The sequence below is a fragment of the Lissotriton vulgaris genome, chromosome 8 (genome assembly GCF_964263255.1).
Source record: "Lissotriton vulgaris chromosome 8, aLisVul1.2, whole genome shotgun sequence".
NCBI lineage: Eukaryota > Metazoa > Chordata > Amphibia > Caudata > Salamandridae > Lissotriton > Lissotriton vulgaris.
In genome coordinates, this window is record NC_141696.1 from 842835863 (window position 1) to 842860012 (window position 24150).

At 47.8% G+C, this 24150-nt stretch overlaps 1 protein-coding gene across 1 annotated transcript in view; it reads right to left on the bottom strand.

Moving 5' to 3' along the window:
* COL4A2 (collagen type IV alpha 2 chain) overlaps positions 1 to 24150 on the bottom strand; it is a 656575-nt gene that overhangs the window by 89827 nt on the left and 542598 nt on the right. Inside the window, exons 34-36 of the mRNA XM_086934754.1 lie at positions 23451 to 23632; positions 10288 to 10351; positions 9988 to 10062 (exon numbers count right to left, since the gene is read on the bottom strand). Coding sequence (XP_086790880.1) covers positions 9988 to 10062; positions 10288 to 10351; positions 23451 to 23632 — 321 coding nt within the window. The remainder of the gene's footprint in view (positions 1 to 9987; positions 10063 to 10287; positions 10352 to 23450; positions 23633 to 24150) is intronic.

A 24150-nucleotide genomic window follows, 5' to 3' on the forward strand; every position in this document is an offset into this window, starting at 1 on the left:
ACAGAACCAGAATTTGGAGGTATGTAGGTGACCAGTGAGTAACCATGTCTGATTATGCCTAACACACAGGTATTTGAGATGGAATCCTCCCATACCTGTCTGAAGAGGAAGAGATGAGCCCCCCTGGTCCAGTTACAGAAAGGAGATCTGCATCTCTAGGACTTCTATTGGGTCTTGGCAGAAGAAGAAGCTGAGTGACCAGTCTTTTGGGCATAGAAAGAAGAACGCTCGAATTCACTGATAGATGCAGGGGGTGAAAACAATTCTGATGATGTCTATGTTAATGGCGGTGTGAGGTCTCTGGACTGATTCTTGAAAATCTGAGCATGTTTCTGATTTTTAAAGGCCTGTCTTAGAAGCTCCTCTAAATTTCCTTTTAATAGGATAGAATGTCTAAAGGGTAAACTCTGCAGAGACACTTTTTCAGCCTCTTCAGCCTTTCATTCACACAAATTGCCCTGTCTATGGGCCACAGCATTCAATCTCGTGGCGAAGTCAGGCACTTGAGTCCATCATAGGTGACACTGGAAAGAAACAGCCTGAAATTCCATGCAGGCCAAGAGATCTGAAAATGTCCCCACATCATGAGAAGTTGGTGCCACTCTCTGAATTTCTTTAACCAGAGACTGAGAGGACTACACAGCACAAATACGAGTCCTGATGATTATATTCAAACCTTTATAACTCTTCACAGGATCTGCCACCAAAACATTACCAGTGTCTACCAAGGAGTGACCTGCCTAGTTGGCAAAATGAGGTCCAGACTCAACATCTAAGTAAGGTCCAGTTCTTGCTTGGTCAAATGGAGCTTTGGAGAAACTGAATGAAACTGGGTTATTAGTTGTGCAGGATGCAAGTACTGCACAAGTAATAGGTCCACAATTTTCCCCTCACTGGGAACCAACACCCCATTGCAGTGCTTGATGCTCGTGGGGTAGCAAAACAGAGAAGTCCAAGGCCTGCTCAAGGTAGGTAGTGTGGGCTAGTAATCACCACATGCTGGCATTCAATAACAACACTTGATGGCCCTGTAGAGACGCACAAGTCCTGTGGTCAGCTACAGACAGGGTCCTCAGTCCATCAGGGCGTCTGGCGGCTTGTCCTTCCAGCTGTCCATGGAGTTGCCATCATTCAAGTCCAGGGTCCAACCCTTGTGCAGGAGTTTAAAGGGTGGGTGGAATGTTGTAGGTGCCAGGCACTCCTGACCAATCCCATGAGGCCACATCACAACACCAGCCCTATCCGAATCCTCCTGCACAGTATGCTGGGATAATCCCATATGGTGCAGCCAAGTGGTCTATGTGTACATCTCCTCTCGGGGCCTCAGTTCCATCCTATCTGACATCACTGCCAAGGACTTTCCCATCAAAACCTCAAAAGGGAGCCCCTCTTCTGTTGCCTCTAAATGTGTGGGTTTCCTTCTTTGTTCAGTGGACCTGGGCTGTCCCATTCCTAGTATAGTGTGACAGCTAATTAAAAGGTGCAGATTTAGCTCCCCACTCAGGAGCTGAATGAAGCACTCCTTTTGTGTGGGGAGGCCTTTGTTCCTTCTGCCAAGGAACAGAATAATTAACTTGGCATAGCAGGGTGACAAAATACTGGAAATCTGATCGTGAGCTAAGCCAGAGAAACAGTTCATTTCTGGACGACCCATAAAATGTACATGAAGGTTTTGGGACCTGCATATTCTAATTTGTTGTGCATGTTCCACCCCAGATTGATACCTCACTGGACTGTGTAGGCCTAAGTGGAGTAAAACTGCAATTTAAGGCAGATGTTTCCCATGTGTATAATACAGAGACACTGCAGGTATCCAGTAAGGCCTACTGATTTTACCAATGACTGCCCACAACAGAAACTTTATCAAAGCCACCTTGCCAGGACCCTGCACTTATGCAGAAGAATGCCCGTGACATCTCAGTTTACAGACATTCATGGAGGATGAGGCACTTGAAATTGTTGAGATTTGCTGGTACTGCACATATCAGTAGTTGAAGACTGTTGCCAATAGTTGAAAAGTGAACGCATGTCAGAACATTTGACAAACATGCCCTCTGGAGTTGGTTAATGGTCAGGATCCTCCTAGCCTCATACTGTACAGATGGACAAGATGACACAGATAAGCAAGATGACACATACCAAACAGCCAGGTGACAGAGAGTATGGCAAATGATACTTCAAGAGTAACTTCTATACCAGCTGCATGCCCCTAGATCTCTGAAAGGCTTATGTCAAGGAAACAAGCAGTGCTTGATTCTGACTCTCGAAAGTAGGAAGAGTGACTACAGGTTTTTCGCTTTGACTCTTTTCAACTCTATCATCCAAACCACCACCTTTGGAGATATGGTGTTGCTGAGTGGAGTATTTGCAAGGCTCCATGTTAATCAGCTACCAGAATCTCACTGAACCAGGGCCTCAAACCTCTCCAATTATTCTCCTGGAAGTCCCCAATGAAGCCATCCTACTGTCTGAATGAAGCTGAAAGTCTATAGTAATAAAAGAGGTCCACCTCATATGCCAGACTGCACATGAGTCAGTGATAGAGGACAGACCCCAGGAACTGGGCAAAGAGAGATGCATAAGAAAAAGGTCCTTTCTTTTTTCCTTTACAAATAAAAGATCTTGTTGAGATTTGTGAGAACCACGCAAGAATCCATCCATTGTGTTTCACAGTGGCCCCAGCAAGTGGTGACTCACCTATGTGGGTGCTGAGGCTTTGCTCTCTCTATTTTCTACCTTAATTGTTTTGTTAATAGTCTTCAACAATAACCATTTTAAAAACTACTTGATTGTCAGCTCAGGTTGGTGGCTTGGGTCAGGCACATGCACTGGGCAGCACTTTAAAGTCAGTGTCAGCCACTCTAACAGCTGTCAATTACCATGCTGATGATCTCACATTCCTGATGTCTATGAGGCCATTAGCTCAGCAAAGCCACTTCCTCCTGCGCTAAGATGCACCCCATGATGAAACACATGAAGTAAAAACTGGGCGGTTCATGCCTCAACCCCCAGCAGCATCTACGTGTCACATCAGTCATGCCAATGGAGTCTTGACACCCCACTCCCTCACAACTTATCATAGACTCTGGTCACTGAGCCTCATTGATCCCACCCCACCCTGTGATGTTCTGAACCAGGTAGGGTTGAAGGGGCAGATTTATGTTAACTGGCGCATCCCGAGGGATGCGCCAGTTAACGTGCGCCACAGTGTGCCACAGCTACGCCACCCATGGTGCGCCGCATTTATAATGCGTATGAGAACAACAGGAGAGAACCCATAAACCTCGTTGGGATGGGTGTATCATGTGAGTAAAGACAGTTCCCAACAGGTATTATGCGGAGACAATTTTAGAGATGTATGCAATATGCATTACAAAGAAAGGAAAACCAAGGAGTCAAAAGCTTTTCAGAGAAGGTAGTCTTATTTTCATATGCAATAGGAAAAAACTTTCAAGGGTCAATACAGTTAAAGCAGCACTGTACAGAGTGGATCTTGTGACAACCCGGTGACACTTGGTGCAGGTGCTATATACAATCAGTGACAAGTGGGTGTGCAAGTGTTTAAAAACAACAGCAAAGGCGACGCAATTATCAAGGTATGAACATCAGATAATGGCCCCAATAGAGACAAGTAACCATCACTTGAAACACAATTATTTGTATGGGAGCACAAGACGTGAAATGCGTCGTGAAATTCAAGCTGTCTAGTCGACGGCGTTTCGATCCCTGTTAGTTGGGATCCTCATCAGGACGGGGTTGTCGATGGGAACAGTGACTTAGGCTCCGGCAGGAAGACGTGGTTGAAATCCTGTTTGTAGACTCGATCGTCCAGGGTTACTGTATGTTTCTTCCGTCTGGCAGCGAGTAATACTGGCGAGGCCTGACTGAATCAGGACTGTGGGCCGTAACCGGGATTCTGCTATCGAGACGGGTTGCAGGCAATGAATGCGCTAGCTACTAGCGCATTCATTGCCTGAGCCTAAGTCACTGTTCCCATCGACAACCCCGTCCTGATGAGGATCCCAACTAACGGGGATCGAAACGCCGTCGACTAGACAGCTTGAATTTCACGACGCATTTCACGTCTTGTGCTCCCATACAAATAATTGTGTTTCAAGTGATGGTTACTTGTCTCTATTGGGGCCATTATCTGATGTTCATACCTTGATAATTGCGTCGCCTTTGCTGTTGTTTTTAAACACTTGCACACCCACTTGTCACTGATTGTATATAGCACCTGCACCAAGTGTCACCGGGTTGTCACAAGATCCACTCTGTACAGTGCTGCTTTAACTGTATTGACCCTTGAAAGTTTTTTCCTATTGCATATGAAAATAAGACTACCTTCTCTGAAAAGCTTTTGACTCCTTGGTTTTCCTTCTCTTTGTAATGCATATTGCATACATCTCTAAAATTGTCTCCGCATAATACCTGTTGGGAACTGTCTTTACTCGCATTTATAATGCGGCGCACCATGGTGCAAAACGGCACAGATGCGCGACGCATCTGTGCCGTAAATGTGGCGCATTGCTGGAGTTGCGTCGCAAGCGCGACGCAGCTCCAGCAAGGCTTGGGGGTGCCCCATCTACACAATGCTGCATCAAGACCTACGCCTGCTTCAAGCAGGCGCAGGGTTTTGACGCAGCATTGGCCAGAAAGTGACTGAGTGAAATCTCATAGATTTCACTCAGCAACTTTCAGGAGGCTTTCCTGCGCAGGAACGCCCCCCCCCCCTGCGCAGGAACGCCTCCTTATGGCGCAGGGCTTTACAACGTGACGCATCTCCTAGATGCGTCATGATGTAAATAGGGCGCATTGTTTGCGCCGCAGTTGCGTCAAATAAAGTGACGCAATTGCGGCGCAAGGGCATCATAAATCTGCCCCGAAGTAGTTGAGACTGCAGGCAGGAAGCTAAGCACTGACGCCTGTGCAGTGCATCAGTTGAAGTTGTGATGACTACTACGCAGGCTCCAGTTTTTGGATTCATGTACTTTACTAAATGCAGTAGACCTACTCCTGACTGGATACTGGAGTAGTGCACACTGTGTAGTTATGTTTTTTAGCTTTCTGTTCTCTCCAGTGCCTTTGGTATACCAGTCAAAAGCCCTTATTTCAGACCCGCGAAAACCACAGGTAGGTGCTCAGGAATTACAAGACTGTTGGGTTGGGACTTAGGAGGCAGGGAAGTGAGAGGGCAATCTCCTCAGAGACTTGTCCAGGGTAGGGTGTGATTCTCCATACTCACCATGGACAAGACTCTAAGGAGACAGGCTCTATGGCCCAAGATGTCAATTGTGCCACCACTAGTACAGTACTAACCTGAGATTCCACAGAGAACTGATTCAGCTGAATGACCTCTATAATGTGTCATTCAGAGAGGGTGATTTCGTGTCTTTTCCTATTTTAGTAAATTAAACTTTGCTTTGTACTGCCGGCCACTGTCTAACTGAAATGCCTTGTTTTGCGTGTCTTTTGTTTTGTAAAACAGGCACTGAGTCTCAGAACAAATCCAACTATTCATGTAAACATTTTCTTAGAAGGTACCTCTCTGGGTTGATCTGAATATTTGCCTACAATAGTTATTGTCAACATAGAGAGCCCTCTCACACTGGACCCATGCTTTTGAGTATGCTAGAACCCACTCATCCATGTGAAGAGTCCTCTAGTCTGCACTGATTGGGGTATTGCCTGCACCCTAGCTGCCTGTCAGGGCAATTCCTTACAGTGCATATATTTTGAGCTGAACCTCACCAGTTTAAATCTACTACTCTTAGCAGGGCTGGCTTTTAACATGGGCGAAGTTGGCCCAGCCCCAGGACACCAATCTTTGGAGGGGCTCATGGTGCTCTCTGCACTAAGGTCCAGTGCACAGCAACGTCCCTTTACCTTAACTCCTGCAATTTAAAGTTGTTCTAACCTTTTTAACGTGTTACAATCGCTGTATTTAACACCCTACCAGCCCCCTTCCGTGCCACCCTACTACCCCCCTTCCATGCTTTCCCATCTACCTTTTACCCCCTTCTGCAAATCACCAACACCGTTGTCACACCACAAGAAACATAATTGGGATCCGCATAAAGGTGCAAGATGTTGTAATCAGATCAATGCTCTGATGTAGGCAGCCAGGGATGACCTGTGCAAAGTGACCCCCTGTGGGCTCATTTGACGCCAACAGCCGCGATGGTGGCAAATTTCTTTCTGACCAGGGGCGTACTCCAAGCAAGGGCCGGTTCGGACTCATAGGTCCTGGGATGAAGTAAATTTCTACAGGAGTGGTGGCATAGAGTCAGCTTTAGATTCAACAGTCCTTGGAAGGTATCACGGGATAACAGCGGTCATTTCTTTACGCAGCACCTAGATGATTCAGAGTCCCCTAATTACTGCTACTTCGAGGTTCAGACTTCCCATTTGATTTTTTTTAATGGCTAGTTTGTTACTGTGATATAAATAAATATGCACCATTTTAAATGCACTTATAGTGACTTAGCAGGCGTGCTATGTGTAGGGGCATTCTCTCTATGGGGCATTCTGAACGCTGGGGGGTCAGGTTTCTTATTGGGACTGGTTGCGTATGCGCGCAACCTCTCGCAATGGGAAACTACCAGTCCGCGTTGAGAAAGCTACAGCTCGAGTAGAAATCTATTCGAGCGGCAGAAAAAAGACCGCTTGCACTGTGCAAGATGCGGTTTGCACTGATTGCACAGTGCGGACAAGCATCCAGCACTGTGCAATCAGTGCGAACAACATTTTGCACAGTGCACTACATAGTTCGCGTAGCTAAGCGTGGCTCGCGTAGTGCGAAGTGCACTTCGTATAGTTACGCATAGCGCTACTACGCGAACTACGTCCAGGGTTGCTCTAGACAAAACACTGATCTCTTTTTAGCAGGAACATTATTCACAAGAGTTATCTTAAAATCTGTAGTGCTGCCTGAAAGCTGGACGCACAAGGAGCCCTGCAGCAGGTGCTTTTAAATGAAAGTTATTGCTAATCACAGCACCTAACCCCTTGAGGTCAGTACTCCCCCCTTCAAGTCAGCACCCAGTGCAGCGGTACTGGTCGCCCCGCACTAAAGCTGGCCCTGCGTCTCATAGTGTGCTAATACGAGTGCAAATGAGGACATCTCAAAACACTCTTTTGATGAGAATGCTATATTCTGGGTGTATGAGCACATTATTGGAGTACACCTCATGTACATTAGTTGAGTGTTTATAAAGTTTATACATATTCCAGGCCTTCCCTAGTTGCGGTGGGGACGGGGAATTGTAAAAAAGGTCACACTTGTTCAAATGTGTTGATGACTAAGTTGTGCTGGTACTGGCATTCAATAGCAGTGGCAGGGGCTGTGGTGGTGCCTGTTGCATTAGAAGACCTTGGGCCCTGGCACTTATATATTTTTTAAGTTTGAGTTCATTAAGAAAGAACAAGAAAAAGAACAGCATTGTAATAAATACAAATCCTATTTAACAAAAAAGGTTGTATGGAAAATAAAGGTAAATGAGGAATACGACTACCAAGCTGTATACAAAGAAGAATATGTACATTATAAATCAAAGGGGGAAGGGGAGGAAACCAATATGTCATTAATTTATGATATAAGAATAAAAGGCAATAATGATACATGATTAAAACACTGTAAACATAACAATCAGTAAAACTAAAATAGCATGATATAAATATAAGAATACAAAAGCCTTTTAATCATCTAAGAAAAAGAGGCAAAGAGTGAAATTAAGGTGGTTTCCGAACATCATCTGATACAGTAATACCCTTAACAATAGAAAAGGCGGATAAGGATAAATATGCGGTTAATGGGAGCCATAAGAGATCTCTTTTAATCGCTAGAGAAATAGGGGAAACATAATTAGTGTCTAACCTATGGTGAAAACACACAGCACTCCACCAGGATCTAAAAGTAACTTTATCTGCTTGTTTCCAATTTGAGGTTATTAAATGAAAAGCAACAGCTAACAATAGATCTAACAGTTTAAAACTCAAGGGTGACTGAGGCCATTGGGGTGACAGAGTACCTAGGAATATGTTTATTAGAGAAAAGGGGACATTAACTTTGAACGTTTTACTAATTTGGGACCGGACCGATTGCCAGATTTGGTGGAGAGGGGGGGGGGGCACTCAAATAACGTGTTTTAAATCAGCAGTAGGACAAGGACAGGACCAACTAGTAGAGGAAATATCCAATGAGAAAGATGCTAGACTCACTGGAGAGAATAACATCTGTTGATAATCAAAATATAGGGTTTGTGTGGTATTAGTAGCTCTAGAGGTTTTATGAAGCCTAAACCACAACGTATCCCAAGTACTAGTTGGCCAAAATTGTAGTACGTCTTTTTCCCAAGCCAATTCAGTCTTTGATTTGAGTCTATCCGGGGGAAATTGTAAGGATTTTTATATAGTGGATGCAGAGGGGGAAGTATCTAATATTGGAGAAAGGTGTATTCAATTTGCCGGAAGGTTTGGAGTATTTGGTAATGTAAGAAAAGTTTGGTTAAGGGTGGCACTTATATTTTTACAAAATAAGCACTGCAACCGATGTGACTAATGAACTTTAAATCTAAGTACACCTGCTAGCTTTCACTGGCTTATATAGCTTGTGTTTTTTTGGTGTTATCAGTCAATGTTTACTAGAAAACTACAGTCTTAGAGTTGGAAATAACATGATTTAAAATAAATTCAACAGCTATCATTTGCTCCTAAGATTGTGTGATGTCATTTGAGTCAAAGATTGTGTCATTTTGTTTTTTGCAGTTTAATATAGAGTGAACTCGACCCGAAAGGTATTGGAACACTTTACACAAGCACCAGTTACATTACCCATTACATTTTTTATGCACAAGGAGATTAAGTGATTTGTCCAGAATCACAGAATGTTCAGCCAATGCGGAGACACGAACCTGGTTCTCCAGTACCAAAGACGGCAGTTCCCTTACGCCTCGTCCTCCCCAATATAGTCCACATATAGTAGGCATAACGTCATTAGTATGACTTTGTAGCACTAACCAAGTCCAGTACCTTCCAGTCCTGGTCTTAAGATTCACTTAAAGGCCAGAGTCTGGTTATCTTTATTCTGATTATTTTTATTTATTTAATCCCACTTTATATCAAGGACTTTAATAAGCTAGCACCTGCGATGAGCATAGAACAGCACATACTCCTGATAAAAGAGCCCCAAGCAATTGAAGAAGACAGAGCTATGGAAATCAAAATGCAAAGTCCTGGTACACAATTATTTCATGATTGGACTACTAAGTTGATCTAGAGTTGAAGGATGTGGAGGATTTTATAGGGTGGCCCATAGCTGAATACTTGTCAGGCACTCTGCTTAGTAGCATATGTTTCTGTTGTCAATTGTTTTTGTAACAACACTAACACATCACCCACTCATGATCTATCTAACCAGCACCCATTATCCTCAATGTGTCAGCCAGACAAACATGCACATGGAGGTAAGAGAATTAATTTTACTACGGTTTCATAGGGGAGATCCCATCCCTCAGGCTCTTGCCTGGTGCCCTCCCTCATGCGAATGTCAGACTAGCTGGGAAATCTTGGAATTCTCTGAGATATTTTTCTGAGTGTTCTTTTAGAGATGCCTGTAAAGACTATTGCTTTATTTGTCAAATGAAAAAAGAATTTGCACTGGAAAATGCACCATTTACCCTTTATTATTTTTTGCAGGGGAATAAACCCTCAGCGGAATTTACTCAAATTCATGGTTTAGTCTCAAGCCCTTTTGCTTTCAAACTTCACCAGCCACTGGCCTCAGCTCACAGGGCATTGGCCAAATGCTGGTTTGAGTATGTTCCCCTGAAAAGGGCAGAAACTCCCACCAAAAAGTTAGGCCTCACTTAGCAAAAGGTCTGCCAGTTGTTTTGTTTGACACCTTCACTGCATGATGGCAGATTTTAAATCAAGGTTTAAATTAGCTTGATCTCAGCATGAAAAGCATTAAATTACAAGGGTACGTACCAGAAAAGCCACTGATGCCAACCTCTCCTTTATATCCTGGTAGTCCGGGTAAATTTATAGTGTCTCCTCGATCACCTGTAGCAACAAGAAATAGAAAATACCAACATTTATTTCATGTGGGACAAACCACCTCCTGCCAATCAGTCATGTCAAAAGTATTTTAATGGGTGAAATGTCACAAGCTCCGCATGCAAGCAGGACAATTTTTTGTTTAATTCTGCTGATTTTTAAATATCCTTGTTGGGGTGGGGGTATTATTGTAAAGCCTTGTAAAGTGATACATAAAGAAATGTAACTAACCAGTTTCTCCAGGAGTTCCACTTTCACCAGGAAGGCCTGAGATTCCGGGGCGGCCCATGCTGCCCTAATAGAAGATTAGAAAAAAAACATCCTGGTAGTACACCCATGAAAAAATCTCAACATTTTCCATTTTAAAATATTTTTCTAGACATTTTCACCCTCAATAATCAATATGACTCAGGATATTGACATCTCATGATACATTGCATTTATAAATGAGGTCCGGCCGAGGTAGTGCGTCTCGTCGGATCCTCCTATGACAAGGTCATGCAAAAAGATCATGGTCTAGCTCGAGATCCATTCTCCTCTCCCTATTCCCACCTGTATGGTCAGTATTTAGACAAACAAATATGCATGTGAAAACTCCATGCACTGGAAATATCATTCTTTTATGAAGGTCTTTTGTTTAGGGGCGGTTAGCACCTTTAAAAATCAGTGGATCGCGGACAGCCCTAAAACTCATCGACATGTTGCCTTTCTCCTGTCCCGACGAGCAGGAAAGGAAGATGGTTTGCATGCTGCATGTGAATCCAACCAATCCTGGAGCTGCTCTCATGCTGTTAGCAGCTCTAGGATTGGTTGGAGCAGGTAACCCAGCACTAATTTTGAGGCTGGGCCTGTGCCTGCAATCCCTTGCTGTTTTAGAGCACTGGGATTGCAGGCTCTGAAGTACATATGACAGATTGGCCGGCTGTAGAAAGCCAGACAATCTTTCATGCGCACTGAGCAATTGAAGCAGTCATCCTGCAATACGCAGGAATCTGTCTGCTCTGCCCCCAACATCGCGCTTGCGCTAGTGTGGCCGGCAGTACACAGAATTATAAAATAGTAAGGGTCATTTTATTATTCTGTTTGTACCTGCTGCGCTCGTGACGCTCCTCCACCTTAACGGAAGAGCATCCGATGCTTTTGTTTGTTTTGGCCTGCAACGCCATCAGTACAGCATCCCATTCTGTGACATTGTGCAACACTGCCTTCACCCCAGTCACACACTTTAACATTTTCAAGGACCCTGAACATATTCTGCTTGTAATGATGAGAGCATCTTCATAGCAGATAACTGAATTCAGCTTGTAGAGCCAACAACTGTCATATGCTTATACAACTTTAGCGGCTATTCAAATATCTGCTTTTATGGACAGTTCAAGTGTCCGAGCGAGTGGGGTACAATTGTTTTAGCTACAAGAACAACAATTTCTGGAGATAGTTATGTGAACAACTAAATATAAATGAGTGCATATGCGGATCTCCGAGTTCAGGTTCTACAGTCCTTACACAACAGGAGCATAACCCCAAATCTACGTTGAACGTTCAAAGATTTTAGTTTGAATCCACATCATTCAATAAAATTAGTGAGAATCTAAGCGTGAAATTGTTAATTGTGTCTGTATTTTTCATAACCAATTTTATTATGAGTTCAAGCATAGCTCAACACAGCCCTCCACAGTCAGGAGGAGACTGTCAAAGACAGATAAAAAAAGAGACATATCATTAGTACAGCATCGAACCCATCGTTATACAGTAAATGGCATCGAACTACCCCACCCACCCAACCCCAAAAACACCAACCAGCCCCGCCCACAGCTACCCACCCCTTATCCCACCCTAACCCAGTGCACGCGATCACAGTCCAGCAACTTGGGACAATCTACAAAAGTGGAGCCGGCCAGCGGCCTAGAGTGCGGGATCCACATCCAGCTGTAATGCATCATCAATGTCCACAGGGGGGTCAAGGAGCAGGCCCCGGTAATCCGCCCACCGTTTCCAGATTTTGTAATGTTTGCGGGGACATCCCCGGGCTTCAAAAACAGGCTGTTCCAGACCCATGAGGAAATCCAGTCCCGCCCTCCAAGCCCCGAGGGGGGGGGCGCGCTCGCTCTTCCAGGCCTGCGCCAGGTCTCTCTTCGCCACCACCAGCCCCAGCAACAGCAAATGGCGCTTGTAAATATTGCCTCCAACATTCTCTAGAATATGAAGAAGGCCCAGCCTGGGGGTACGGGGCAGGTCCCAACCCAACACCTCTGATAGGCAGTCCCACACCCCAGCCCAGAATCGAGTCAGTCTCTCACAGGACCATACTGTATGAAACAGGGTGCCCTCTTCAGAACCACACCGCAGACATTCGGGAGACGCGACAAGGCCTGCCCGCCATAGACGGTGTCTAGTATAATACGCCCGGTGGAGGTATTTGAACTGGATGAAGCGAAGGCGGATGGCTATAGCAGCACCTCTGGGAGATTCCAAGGCCTCACGCCAGTCGTCATCATCCAGTGGACCTACATCAGCCTCCCAAGAGGCCCGCAGTGCTGCGAGTGAAGGGGAACAGTGAGTGACCAGAGAGTGATATATCTGCGAGACCTTCTTGTCACCCAGGTCTCCCATAAACAGTTTAGCTTCGATAGGACTAAAATCAGGGAGCTGTTCCAGGCCCACCAGACTTGGGGTAAGTGCGTGGCGGAATTGAAGGTAGCGGAAAAACTGGGTCTTGGGCATGCTAAATTCGGAGCTAAGCTCCCGAAAGGACTTCAGGGTAGTACCAGAGAGGACATGACCTAGGGACGAGATCCCAATCGCATCCCAGCCGTCAAATCCGGACAGAGACGCCAGCGCCGGTAACATACCATTTCGACGCAACGGGGTTTCGGCTGTAAGCCGACCCCACCAGCCCACCCGATGCAAGGCCCGCCGCCAGACAGTGAAGGCCACTTGGGTGACTTGCGGAAGCAGTCGCCTCCGCCTAGCCGAGTACAACAGGGTGTGAAGGGAGGCGCCACCCATCAGGGAATGCTCAAGGGCATAAGCCGGGTCACTACGGTCGCCATACCACCACTCGTTGAGTACAAGGAGATGGGAGGCCTGATAGTAAGATAAAATATCCGCGGCCGCCAAGCCGCCGCAGTAGGTAGAGAGGAAGCATGTGCGCAGCGCCACCCTGGCGGCACCGCCAGCCCACAGAAACCGGCCCAGCACAGAATCAACAGTACGGAACCACTGCGGGTCAACCTGGAAGGGATGATTCTGCAGTTGATATAGCAGACGGGGCAAAGCCACCATCTTGAAGATGGGCGACCGGCCGTAGATGTTAAGTGGCATGCGCGACCATGTCTTGACGTCCAGTTGGACCCGATCCCATACAGGCAGAATGTTCTGGTCCCATGCCACTGCAGGCGAGGCAGAGAGGAAGACACCCAGGTACTTCACACCTTCAACTGACATCTGAAGGGATGCAGCCCACGGGCAGTCCACTGCGGCACCCCCCAGCACCCACATGGTCGACTTGCGCGGGTTAAGGAAGAGCCCCGATGCCCGACCAAACTCCTGCATCAACTCCAGGACACGAGGACCCGAACGCTGCAGGTCGGTCATGAAAAATAGCACATCATCCGCATATAAGGCTATGCGGTCCGAGTGATCCGCACCCCAGACGAAGCCACGGTAGAGCTCATCGCGGCGCACCCTGGCGGCCAGCAGCTCCATGGCCAGTGCGAAAAGGTAAGGGGAGAGCGGACACCCCTGACGCGTGCCCCTGGACACCGGAAATCGAGCAGACGTTGTTCCCGAGATACGCACCGAGGCCGTGATCTCAGTGTAGAGCAGCCTGATATAGGAGAGGAACACCGGGCCGAGATTCAGCAGCGGCAACAGGGTAAAAAGAAAGGTCCAGCTGACCGAATCGAAGGCACTATCAATATCAGCCAGCAGGAGCGCCGCCGGGTCCTCCGAAGACTCAATCGCCTGTATCGCGGCCTGCGCCCGCCGTATATTGTGTCTCGTTGCCCTGCGCGGCATAAAACCCGCCTGATCTGGGTGGACAAGGGCCGAAATGTGTGGGAGTAAACGGTTCGCCAGCGCCTTTGCCAGGAGCTTGGCCTCGAAGTTGATGAGGGATATGGGACGATAAGAGTCATGGCGATCGGGGGGCCTACCTGGCTTCAGAAACACCACGATTTCGGCATGACGCCAGTCCGGTGGGAGGCGGCCACGCTCTCGTGCCTTTTCCAGGGCCCGCAAGTAGTGCGGCCCGAGCTGCAGATGGAACTTCTTATAAAATTCGCTGGGGAAACCGCTCGGCCCCGGCGCCTTGCCTACATTTAACTGACCCAGTGCATCACCCAGCTCCTCAGCCGACAGGGGAAGGTCTAGGGCCTCGCGTACCTCATCAGATACAGCAGATGGGGGAACCGAAGCAATATAGTCTGCGATAATGGCAGGGGAGAGAGTCTCCCGAGAGGCATACTGGTGCCCATAATAGCGCGCAAAACTCGTTGCAAGAGCCGCCGGATCTGTGATTGCCACTCCTGCACCATCAACAAGGCCCGGCAGCGTAAGAGGCTGTAGGTTCTGTTGGCACAGCCTATGGAGCATGGTGCAAGACTTGTCGCCCCACTGGTAGACCCGACTACGGGTGGCTAGCCACGCCTGACGAGCCTCATCCAACAGGACCGAGGAATAAGACTGTTGCGCCTGCAGGAGTAGCCGCAGTGCCACATCATCGGGTGCCTCGCTGTGCCGAGCTTCGAGCTCCTCCACCCGCTCCGCGGCCGCAGCAATGCCTCCCAGTCGAGTCCGGCGAGCAGCTGCACACCAAGCAATATCTGTGCCCCGCAGGGTGGGTTTCATAGCCTCCCAAACTGTCACCGCATCCATCCCTTCGGTAAGGTTGTCCTGCCAATAATGGGCGATAGCGCTGCGCAAATGTTGGGAATAATCAGGGCGCTGCAGATGCCACGCGGACATTCGCCATCGGAAGGGGGAGCGTGCTTTGCACAAGTCAATTTGTACCGCCACTGGGGAATGATCAGAGAGCCCGCGGGGCCGAATTGCTGCCCCCTTCACTCTGTCAAGGAAAGCCCTCGGGACGAACACACAGTCCAAACGTGAAAGGGAGCCATGGACAGCCGAGACAAAGGTGTACTCTCGCCGTCCCGCATGCAAATGCCTCCATACATCCACCCAGCCCAGACCATCAACCATAGCCCCCAACCGTGTAGGGGAGGATACAGGTGCCACTCCTGGCCTCCTCTGCCGGTCCAAAGCCACATCCATCACATCGTTCCAGTCTCCGCCAATCACAGCCATGGAGCGGGGGAGCTCGGCCCATACAGCAAACAATCGTTCAGCTAAGGCCCACTGCAGGGGGGGGGGCATACACACAGCCAAATACAACCGGCTCCACCCCGACCTTCCCCTGTACAAAGACAAAACGGCCCTGGGGGTCAAGCCACTGACGCTCATGTACATACGCCAGCCGTCTATGAATAAGAATGGCCACACCTCTGGAGCCCCTGGTAAATCCGGCATGGAACACTTGATGGAAGCCAAAGCGCTGCAAGCTCAGGGCTTTTGTGCCTAGCATGTGCGTTTCTTGAAGAAGGAGCACATCTGCCAAGTCCCTCTTAGCCCATCGAAGCACCGCTCCCCGTTTAATCTTGTCCAATAATCCCCGTACATTCCAGCTAAGGACACGCATGGAAGCGCCATTGGGCGCCAAGTGAGGAACATCAACCATGATCACAATGCTCCCAGCCCCACACTCCCCGACCCCCGGCCCACCTCCCAGACCCCACAGTTGCAAAACACATAGAGACCACGTGCACCCCCAGAACCAGAACCCCAGACCCCACAGATCCCGAAGCCCCAAACCCTACTACCCCTCCGATCCCGACCCAACCCACAAGCAACCAAACACCCAGGTTCCCCCCACCCCCACCCCCATACTTCAAGGAACAATGAAGTACCTGTCGCGGTATACGGTACATCAGGCCCAAAACACTGCACCCAAAGCCAGCCATACCAATGGATCCCAACTAGTCCCCCCTTTAACTAATCAGACACACCCAGAACCACCACCCAGTCCCAGCAGGAGGAGGCAGCCCAAAGTACGTGCCCTGAACCCCAACAAACACACATTAGAGTCATAAACATAGCACCACCAGAAGGTTGCAGCCCATGATGGCCCCGGCATTCGCCAAGAAGAAAGCAATACTGCACCAGCCTATGTATGTCCCATCGACCACAGCTCAGCCTCCGCCAGGGATAGTCACGTATAGCAGGCAACCAGCAGACAGTCCCCATGACGGGCGATCAGGAGCCTCCATCAGATTGGTCCGCATCAGGCTGTGTGTCCCCCAAGAGGGGGTCCCGGGACAGGGACCTCCGCCGGGAGCGGGACTTGCGATGACGTTTTCCTTTGCCAGATGGGTTGCTCCTGTCCTGAGACGAGCTACGCGATGATCCAGAGTGCAGCCCCGGTTGGACGTGAGGTCGAATCCTGACTGTTTCATCGGTCCAGTTGAAGACGGCCTCCGGTGTATCAAAGAAGATGGTCTTGGAGTTGAAAATCACCCGAAGGCGGTCCGGGTAGAGCAGCGAGTATTGAATTTTCAGGCCACGCAGCTTGGCCTTGGCAGCCAGGAAGGAGTGCCGCTGTTGGTGGACCAGTTTGGTATAGTCCGGGAAGATCATTATTTTATGATTGTCATACAGCAGGGTGTCCTTCAACCGCGCTTCCCGGAGGATGACGTCCCTGTCGTGGAAGTTGAGGAGCCTGGCGATGATCGGGCGAGGCCGCTCCCCTACTGGCGGCTTCTGTGTCAGGGCGCGGTGGGCACGCTCCACTATGAAGCATCGCGACAGGGAGTCCGGAGGTAGCCAGCTCTCCAGCCACCGGGACAGGAAGGCGTCCATAGGTCCATTCTCGCAGTCCTCCGGAAAGCCAACGAAGCGCAGGTTGTTTCGCCTCGCCCGCCCCTCGGCATCCTCCACACGAGTCGCCAGGCCCCGTTGGATCTGTTCCATGTCGGCAATCTTCTTCTGAAGGGCACCAACATCGCCCTCCACTGCTGTGACCCTGGTCTCAGTTTCAGTAATGCGGGCGACTGCATTGCGAAGATCTTGACGCAGCAGCATCACATCGGCCCCCACCGCGCCGATTTTCGCATCCAGCATGTCGCGGACTGTGTAATGGCCGCCATCAACGCCGCGTTGTCCGGTCCAGCAGGGTGACTCCCACTAGCCGCCCCGGCTCCTCCACCATGGCCGGTGAACTTGTCAATGGGTCCTGTCTTAGTGGCGGCCGAGCCCCTCGTCATGGCGGCCGTGAGCAGTGACACGCACCTGTATCAGGGCCGCTTCTCGCAATAGTCCACCAGCTAGGCCCCGGCCGAGGCGTCTCGAACACACCAGGCCGCCCGAGAGTCCCTCACCACCGGCCCACAGATCGGGTTGCACCCTAGGCAATGCTGCCCTGCCAAGGTGCAGGAAATCGTCTTCGCGCCCACCGGTACTCCTGGCACGGCGCAGATATGGGCCACCCCAGCGCGAACTACCAGTTCTCCAGCCACCGCCCCAGGTACTACAGGAGCAGGATAGGGCAATGGATCCGGGCCGGTGACTCCGGGTGGGGACCACCAAACCAGAGGTCCCGGCTGCACCAAGGCCCGGCAGGCCGCAGAGCCTCCGACACCCCCTCCAGTCGCAGCAAGGAAGGGCCGAGGATCCCACTGTAGGTCGTCAGGAGCATGGGACCCCGGATCGTGGCCAGCCCAGGTTGCGAAAATCAAGGTCCCGACTGCGCTCGGGCCACCAGGCCACCCCTGCCGCTCCGGCCCCTTCGCCGCGTCCACACCACTTGCAGGTCCAGCCAAGCCCTGGGAGGATAATCACAGGTCAAGAGTCCAAGGTATGTCGCGACCCCCTCTGGCACAACTCTTCGCAGCAGCCCCCACTGCGCCGGTCAACAAGAGTGGAGGACACAGTTCTCACCGGTAATGGAGCCGCTGCCAGTCCCAGCGGAGGGTAATGCGCCAGCCAGTAGTGGGGGACAGCAGCAGCAGAGTGTCCGGACACCAGTGCGAACGTCCTCGGGTGTCGCCAAACTCGAGGCCCCGGCTCCAGCAAGGCCAGGTAGGCCGCCGCCCCTCCGAGGGCCCCCACCGGCCCAGGCCCCCGCCACCGGCAATGTAAGGACAGGCAGGGCACTCCGCTGTGGGCCGCCGGTAGCAGACAGCCCCGGAACGCGGTCTGGGAGCAGCAGCGCCGGCTCCGGGCCAGGTCCCCCCGTCAGGAACGCCAAAATCGAGGCCCCGGCTCGTCCGGCGGGCACCAGGCCGCTCGCTGCAGTCACTCGCCCCACAGCCGTAGGTGGTCTCGGCGCGGTATCTCCCGCACCGGACGGTTCCCGGTGTCCTCCGCCAACACTACCCTGGATGTGGTGCACTTTCTGGGGTTCAGGGCCAGGATAATGCCAGGATAAACGGCGGGCCGGCGGGAGCTCCTAGGCAGCCACGTCCGCCATGCTCGCCCGCTAAGCCACGCCCCCAATTGTGTCTGTATTTTATTAATAAATCGTAAAGATTTAGTCTGAAACATTTTGAAAAAAGTAGATGTAAATGTTGTTTACTTGTAAAGCGCACAGCTGCCCGCACCGCGGGCGTCCCGGCGCTGTATACCGCTGGGGAACCCGTCCTGGCTTTCCCAGTGAGATGGTCCCTTCTGGGCACCCCCAAGGTGAGACCAGGCATCCCCTGCGTTGAAGGGGCTGTTGTGAAGATTAAGCAAGCTATTGCCCAGAGTTGCAGAGTTGAACCCAAGGTTAGAGTAGGCACCGAGGCGAGAATTATCAGGCCCGCGGACATTTTGACCCAAGACCCTGCCGCGTTGGGAATCGAACCCTGGTCCTGAGCCAATCTCAGCTTCCGGGTCTGCCGCCTCTAACCATTGAGCCACACTTCTCCAGATGTTTAAGCTCCTTTTTTTAAACAAATGCTTCCTAGCCATAACTTTGACCTGGGTCAGCATGTGTGTGTTTCACTATTTCAGCTGTGCAAATTTCCTATTCCAATTCCAGACTGTGTTAGGTCTGGCTTGACACCACAGGTGCCGCTAGACATTATATGATCGAAAAAAAGAGCTTTAGGTAGTATTACAGAGAGAAACTTTGGCTCCACACAGATGTTGGTTCTTCTTAGGTCAGCTTTTGATTTGTCAACAGCTGTGTGCTTTCCACAGAGAGCTCTCCCTGCAACCAGTTGTGATAATGTATTATTTGTGAAAAGCATTTGCTAAAGCCAGCAGGCCATTAACAGTGTATTTTTATCACACTGCCACAGGCTTTAGACAGGTATTCTGTTAAGTGTATTCTCACAGATTACAGTAGTGAGCAAGGGTTTGGTGTTGGTCACACACTCTGATAAACCCTGAGGATTTTCGCTATGATGATTATTGTTAAGCCCTATTGAGAGGGGTTGTATATTGTTTTGAAAACTGCCCTTTTATATATATATGTAGTTTTATAACTGTATACATGATGATTGCCAGTTTATGTGCACTTGAATAGTCCTGCATTGGTTATGGTGTGAAGTCAATGGCAAGGGCTATAGGCTTTATTAGCTCACTGGGAAAAGTGATTCCAGATTCCAAAGGTTTCAGCGGGTTGTTATCAAATATTATGACGAAGCCAATAGGCCTGACTTACTTATTGCGTTAAGCATGTGTTAAAGGCCGAAGGTGTTATTACACTGTGCTAAAGTCTGTAGGAAGGCATTTTTTGTTACATAGAATCTCACAGATTACCATAGTAGATAAGGGTTTCAGTGTTGGTGACCCACCCCAAAATATTTGGGGATAGAAGATGTGCATTAGGATAATCCTTTGGGGGGGATTTTATATTATTCTGATAACTGTTGTTTTGGATATATGTATCACAGTATGCTTAATGCTCGCTTGTGGAATAGCTCATGCCCTCTATAGAATGTCTGAATTTGCTATTCTGACAAACCAATGATTAAGGTTTTTGATAAAGGTGATTGTTTTTTATGAAAGGTTAAGGAAAGGGTAGTAGGCCAAATGTATGTATTGTGTAACACATATGTTAAAGCCAATATGCCTATAGGGGTGATTGTTTTTGCACCACATTAAAACTCACATTAACACCTGCAATCAGGTATTTTTTTAATGAAATCTACCAGCTTACCTTTGTAGGAAAGGTTTGGCTGTTGGTTACCCAATTTAACAAATCCTAGGCACAGAAGATTTGCACTCCAACGATTCTTGCTACAATGTCTTCAAAGGCCTGACAATCTTAGCTGACTACCAGGACCTTGCATTAAAAAAGAATTAAATAATAAATATATCTAAATATAAATCCATATAGCTAGATAGAGGGCCTTTGGGTCAGCCCTCTTCTACCATTTGTCTGTTGGAGTGTCAATTACAATCTGCTTCCATCTGTGACAAGATCCTACTGCTTCACAGGCAGTGCTTGCAGGCACCTGCTTGCCACTCATTCATTTAATTTGTAGTGTGCTGCATCCTGCAAGCCTACTTCTTTTAACCCCTCCCCTGCTGGTGACGGAACCACTCCGTCATCAGCCGCGGTCGCGCTGTGCTGATGACGGAGCGGTTCCGTCACGGCCCGCTCGGAACGCCTGCGTGGCGCGGATTCAGCGCCTGCGCTGAACGTTCTATTGAGCGGGTAGGCCGTGACGGAACCGCTCCGTCATGAGCACAGCGCAACCGTGGCTGGTAACGGAGCGGTTCCGTCACCAGCATGCGCCTGCCGCTCTTCCGCCCCGCCCCCTTAGCACTGCGGCGGAATAGCCACCGCAGTGAAGGGTTTAAGCAATCCCACCATTAAGGCATGCTGTTGTCCATAGTGTATCACTGTTTTATCATTCCAGGATTGGTTATAAACGTGGTGCACATGCTGCAACTTTAAAACAACAGTAGACTGTGCACAATAACACTGCAAGACGGACACCTCCTGCTGTGTTTAGTTTAATTATTGCAAGCACATACCTGCCATGTTTAAATGGCAGCATGTTTTCTTTTTTTTAACTCGTATTCTTTTATCTTGCATATGTTGTTGAGTATGTGTGTTATATTGTGGTCGTGTCAAAGGATGAATGCATGAACGAGTCAGTGAATGGGAGTGCAAAGTGCACGGTCAGTGATAAAGTCTATGATTGATGACTTATTAAGTGCCTTAATCAATCAATGGCACAGACAGGCACTCTCATTCATAAGCCAGACCTATTCGCATTTCCCATGCTTATTGGACACCAGACCTAAGCAAAGGTAATGATAAATTATGGTATGTCAACTTTCAATCTTTTTTATCTAAATGTTATCAAATTAAATGTTTTTCACTGAATGTTTTGATCTGAATGTATTTCTGACTGAGAGCCTGGTGTAGAGTTTGTCGGACGCGGTTACTCCGTCACAAACGTGACAATATCCACTCCCCTGTATTATAATTGCCATTGGATATAATGCACTTGTAATACGGCGGACGAGATATTCATCACACATCCGCCAAACTCTAAATCAGGCCCAAAATCTATCAAACCTTTAGCCTAATTATTATGACATCATCAGCTCAATCGCATAAAAGAAAACACCTACAAATCCAGTCGTGCAATCACAACAAGAGAACACATCATTGACTACTCACTCACATTGTAGATGTGGACAGACTTGAATACGTGGTTAAGGATGTCATTTAAGTGAAGGGGATAGCAATTGGCATCTCTGTGTTGCTGCTCACCCCACTCTGGACTGTTTGCAACCACCTATCATTGAACCAATCTGACAATGGATGCTTTCAAAGTTAATATCTTTTAAGCACTTTCAGGCTTTAATAGAAGATGCTCTAGTTGTCAGTAGTTGTTTATGAACATGATACAGCCTTAAGTTTGCTTTTTACCAAATTATAATTGTTAAAAATAAAGTATAGAATGCCAATTACCTAGGTAAATTATTCCATTAGTGTCACTTCCTTTGTTGTCATATTGGCCCAAAGGTGTTTAATGTTACTTTCTCTCTGATTTTATGAAAATTGTGCAGTTTTTCTAACAAGAACAGCTCTCAAGTGTTTTTGAAAATTATTTCAGAATTATACCTTTTAAAATGTATATGTAGCTACAAATAGCGATATTGATATTTCTTGCCTGTTCTTTGGTAACCCAGATACTACCCTTGCTACCCCTGGATTTATCCGGACTCCCCTGTCATGTAGACAGCAGCAGAATAGAAAGGAGAGCAAATTTCAAGAGACCTGCTCCCTTTCTATGGTTTCGCTGCAGGTAGTTTATCAGCAACTAATAAGAGGCTAAGTAGAAAAGTGAGGGAATGTTTGCCAATCATCTGGGCCAAGGGGTGCAGGATAACACTTTAGCTACTCCCAGCATGTTGGTAATTTGACATCCATCATCATTCCAGGTGGCTCTTGGTTACATACATATCATATCACATCTCTGTAATAATCTTTTATGAGTTTTTAAAACACACAAGTAACAGTAATCTTAGTCTACGCGAAAGTAAATACTATCTTGGTTACAACTTTAAGCTTGTCAACAGAGCATTTGGTGACCAGCTTGCAGCCAGTATGCAGAACCATGAGGCCAGAGAGCTGAACTCACCGCTTTGCAAATTTAGTCAAAGGGTTGCAGTCTGGAAAATCGAGTAGGGACTATTGTTTTACCTTAAAATTGTAGCCAAAATATCGAGGACATAAATATTGAAAGGTTAGCGCAAATAAGAAGGAGAGAAGAGGATGTGGCATATCGGCCTGAGCTGCACACTTCAAGGCCGGTGGGAACCAGGTTTGAGCCTCGTGTCAGCGTCAACATACTGTGGTTCTGGGCAAATCCCTTAATTTCCCCATGCGTACAATTCAGCACCTTGCGACCCTCACGGGTGAGTTGTCGAGCTTTACAAATCCTGGATTTTTTTTATAGGGAAGCATAGATTCACTATACTTGACTCCACATCGCCGTACCTTGAAGATATATAATCAAGGTACAAAGATGTGGAGTTCGATATAGAAAACGCACACTTGCTGGTCAATATTTTTGTACTTGATATTATGGCTACAATATTAAGGTACTACATCATTTCCTACTCAATATTCAGGAGCACCATTAATAGCAAATGATAATCTAGACAACTGGTTCCAATCAGAGTCTTGCAACATGGTGAACTGGTACAGTTTTATAAGTGTAGGTATATTTATTTCCAAATAATTATTGATTAGGCAAAAGTGGCATTATTGTTTTTGTGAAGCATGGCCAATTGTCTGTCATGGCGGCCAATTGTCTGTTGCCAACAGACAACAACAGTGTATTTTGTTCAGGCCTAAACTTATCACATTGTTAAATACATACCTTGTCTCCTAAAAATCCGGGGAAGCCTCTCATTCCAGGAGGCCCTGCCTGGCCAGGTGTGCCCGTTTGACCAGGTACTCCAGGAAGACCAACATCACCCTTTTCACCTTCTACAGTACTAGGCTTTCCGGCCAAACCGGGAAATCCGGACTCTCCTGGGACTCCAGGCATCCCTTTAGTGCCTGCAAGAAACACACGTCAAGATGGAAGACGTCAGTGACACCGGCAGGCTGTTCTGTTTGCTTGATTAACATTTTCATGTATTACAAGAAACCTGAACAAGACTTTGAATCACACTTACGCAAACAAATTATATATATATATATATATTTTTTTTATATATATATATATATATTTTATTAAACATCACATTTATAAGTGTAGTAAAGAAAGAGGTAACTACTTTAAATCTGAAACATTAACACAGCTAAATTAAGAGAACTTAAGCTATCTTATGAGTGGTGCAAGTATAACATCCCTAAGTAACTAAAGGTGTTAGGTGGATTGCTCACAAAAGTCTCAGTCATTGGTAGATGCTGAAGCTGCATTCTACTGTGCCATGCTTTTACCCATTCCTTCAGTCCAGACATGGACCAACGATATGCAAATCCGTCTTGGTCCTTGGTCTTTTCATTCTGGTTCACACTGACCCGAATACATTAGGGGAACTCTATACTGCAAGTATCAGAAATAAATCAAA